Genomic DNA, 2,518 nt, shown 5'->3' with positions numbered 1-2,518 from the left:
ATTAGTACGATTTTAAATAAATTGTATATGCTTCACTGCACGAACTTTTAGTAATCTCAACTAATTAATGTGTAGAGTTTTTCAGATTAATAAATAATTCGAACTAATGGGGGTTCTAGTTTACTTGACGACATTTGACTGCAAAAATCCAAATTATTACTAAGAGAAAAAGACTACAGACTAATACGTACGCATGTATATTTAACACTGTATTCGGCAAAAAATTTACATTAAATTGCGTAGTACATATCAATTTTATGAAGTAATCACTCCATTTAAAACTTTCGTTTCTTTTTCTTAGTGATAAATAATGAACAGAACTGTTGCAGATCAAATGAGAGTGTAAAGTATTTTGATAAAATTAAAAAGTTTTAACTCTACTTACTCCAGTTTCCAACACTTTTTAAGTCGTTATCACTACATGTATTAGGAATGCACACATCTACTCGTATACCCGTCTTCATTTTGGCTACATTTTTGAAGACGTCACCAAGCTTTACCGGTTTCTAAATCACAAATGAAATGTGGTAGTACTCTTTACAATTGATTTGTTAACTGCTTACTGAGCCATTTAATTTATTTATTTTAAATTAAATGAATTGAACTGATAAATTACACGAAATCGTATTAATGTAAGTCTTGCTTGATACTTACAACAATATCCTTTGCTAGTTTAATCAATGAATTGTTTTCAAAACGATAAATTGAGTTTGTAGTATTCATTATTGAGTTTGATAATCCAATTTTCAAGGCACAATATTTCCCTCCAACCTGCTTCTTTTCTCCATTAGTAACCTTCCTTTTATTTCGGGGAATTTCTATGCTCAAACACTGATCGTAATCTCCTTGTATCCATTGTGTCATCCCTAACACGCCTGCTGGTAGTTTTCCAAAAGAATCTATTACTGAAATTAGTGAAAATATATAGTTGAAAAAAAAAGATGGAGATTTTTATACATGAAAACAAAAACAAATACCAATAGTAGTACAATTTTTTACCAGATTGAGAATAATTTTAATTTAAACATTGCCGTCATATATGAGAGTAAGAGGTTTGTTTGATTAAATCCGCACCTGTTAGACCAAGGCCACAACGGGGCGACTATATGGTGAGGGACGATGGAATGGACGACTTCTAAATATTCGTGAGAGTTTTCGAACCTTCCGGATTTAAAAATTGATAATTTACTTAATGATAATAATAAATCATACAAGCGATGCAAATGTTTGGCGGAAACAATAAAATTTCCACTTTGTAATAACGACTGTTTACAGGCCGATAGTCGAGCGCCATATGGCAAACTTCTGAACGATATTGCACAGCGAGTAACAATAGTAATCGAATTGTAAACTCGAAATAATAGTGAGAAATAATTAAATTCATTACAATATCATGGCACGAAGATATATCATACCGAAATAATTTCATGGCAAATATTGCATGTTATATTGCATGGCAAATATTGCATGTTAGTAGGTTTAAAACCTTTCCTAACATTGATCACTTTACATAAATTGCATATTGAGATTCTTATTTCCCGATTTACTTGTGCTGAAATTGTTCGTTAATAATGGATTTTGAGCTCTAATATTGTAATGAATGGTTACTTTTTTACTACCATTTCACATGCAGAATTTGGTTTTATTAATTAAAATACGTAGATTTTTTAACACGTAATATGCATAACTGCAGCAGAAATAAAATGATTTGTCAAGTTGTTTCAAATTATATAATTTAGCCACATACAGAATTCAAAAGTGTTTGATGAATGTTTAATTAATTAATTAACTAAAGTTAATAAGAGAAACGAACTAGCATTGTTCTGCAATTATCAAAATATACAAATAATATGTAAAAGTTCGTGCTAAATAGTTTATTTAGTTTGGTGTTTTTTGAATTGAATTTTTTAAAAAGTGTTCTTTAACCAGAAAATATAAATAGCCGTTTAATTAATTAATAAATTGTAATTGAAAAGTCAAACAATTATTGTACGTAAATACAGAAGGTAGTAAAAATAAAGTGTATAGCATGATTTTTAAGAAAAGCGATATCAAATATTGTCATTAGTAGACAGCGGATTTTAGGCAAATGCCTATTTTTTTCCTTGGCATATACATGGCTAAGATTTTGTATGAACATTTTTCATGAACATTTTTTGCATAAGTTTCATTTTTTTTCTGAAAATGCAGTCAAACAAATTCATTATTATGTTGGGTTTAGTGGGTTCTACTCGGTTTACACCGGTGGCTGTGTACTATGCCGGACCAGAGTCAAGGCATAGCAACCAAAACAAAATTAAAATTAAATGTGTGTGTCAGTGTCTGTATTAAGGAATTTCCTAACAATATGGCATGTATTCAATATAGTGGCCTTCTGTAGTGTGATGTATGTATTTCTACTCAATTGTTATGTTCCCAGGCTTTTGTGTAGCGTGTGTGGTATCACACCTGTACAGGAGAGAACGACAGGTACAATAAGCACCCTATCCATCCTCCACAGATGCCTGATTTCCTGGGC

General features: G+C 30.8%; 1 protein-coding gene across 1 annotated transcript in view; it reads right to left on the bottom strand.

Annotated features, from left to right (window-relative positions):
* Positions 1-356: 356 nt before the first annotated feature.
* The window catches only part of LOC111617014, a 9,306-nt gene continuing 7,144 nt past the window's right edge, over positions 357-2,518 (bottom strand). The window contains exons 2-3 of the mRNA XM_023358360.1: positions 655-905; positions 357-506 (exon numbers count right to left, since the gene is read on the bottom strand). Of these exons, the coding sequence (XP_023214128.1) occupies positions 378-506; positions 655-905 (380 nt within the window). The 3' untranslated portion in view covers positions 357-377. The remainder of the gene's footprint in view (positions 507-654; positions 906-2,518) is intronic.

This window comes from Centruroides sculpturatus, unplaced genomic scaffold (genome assembly GCF_000671375.1).
Source record: "Centruroides sculpturatus isolate CEXI.00-Female unplaced genomic scaffold, Cexi_2.0 scaffold96, whole genome shotgun sequence".
NCBI lineage: Eukaryota > Metazoa > Arthropoda > Arachnida > Scorpiones > Buthidae > Centruroides > Centruroides sculpturatus.
This window is presented reverse-complemented; position numbering and strand designations above follow the sequence as displayed.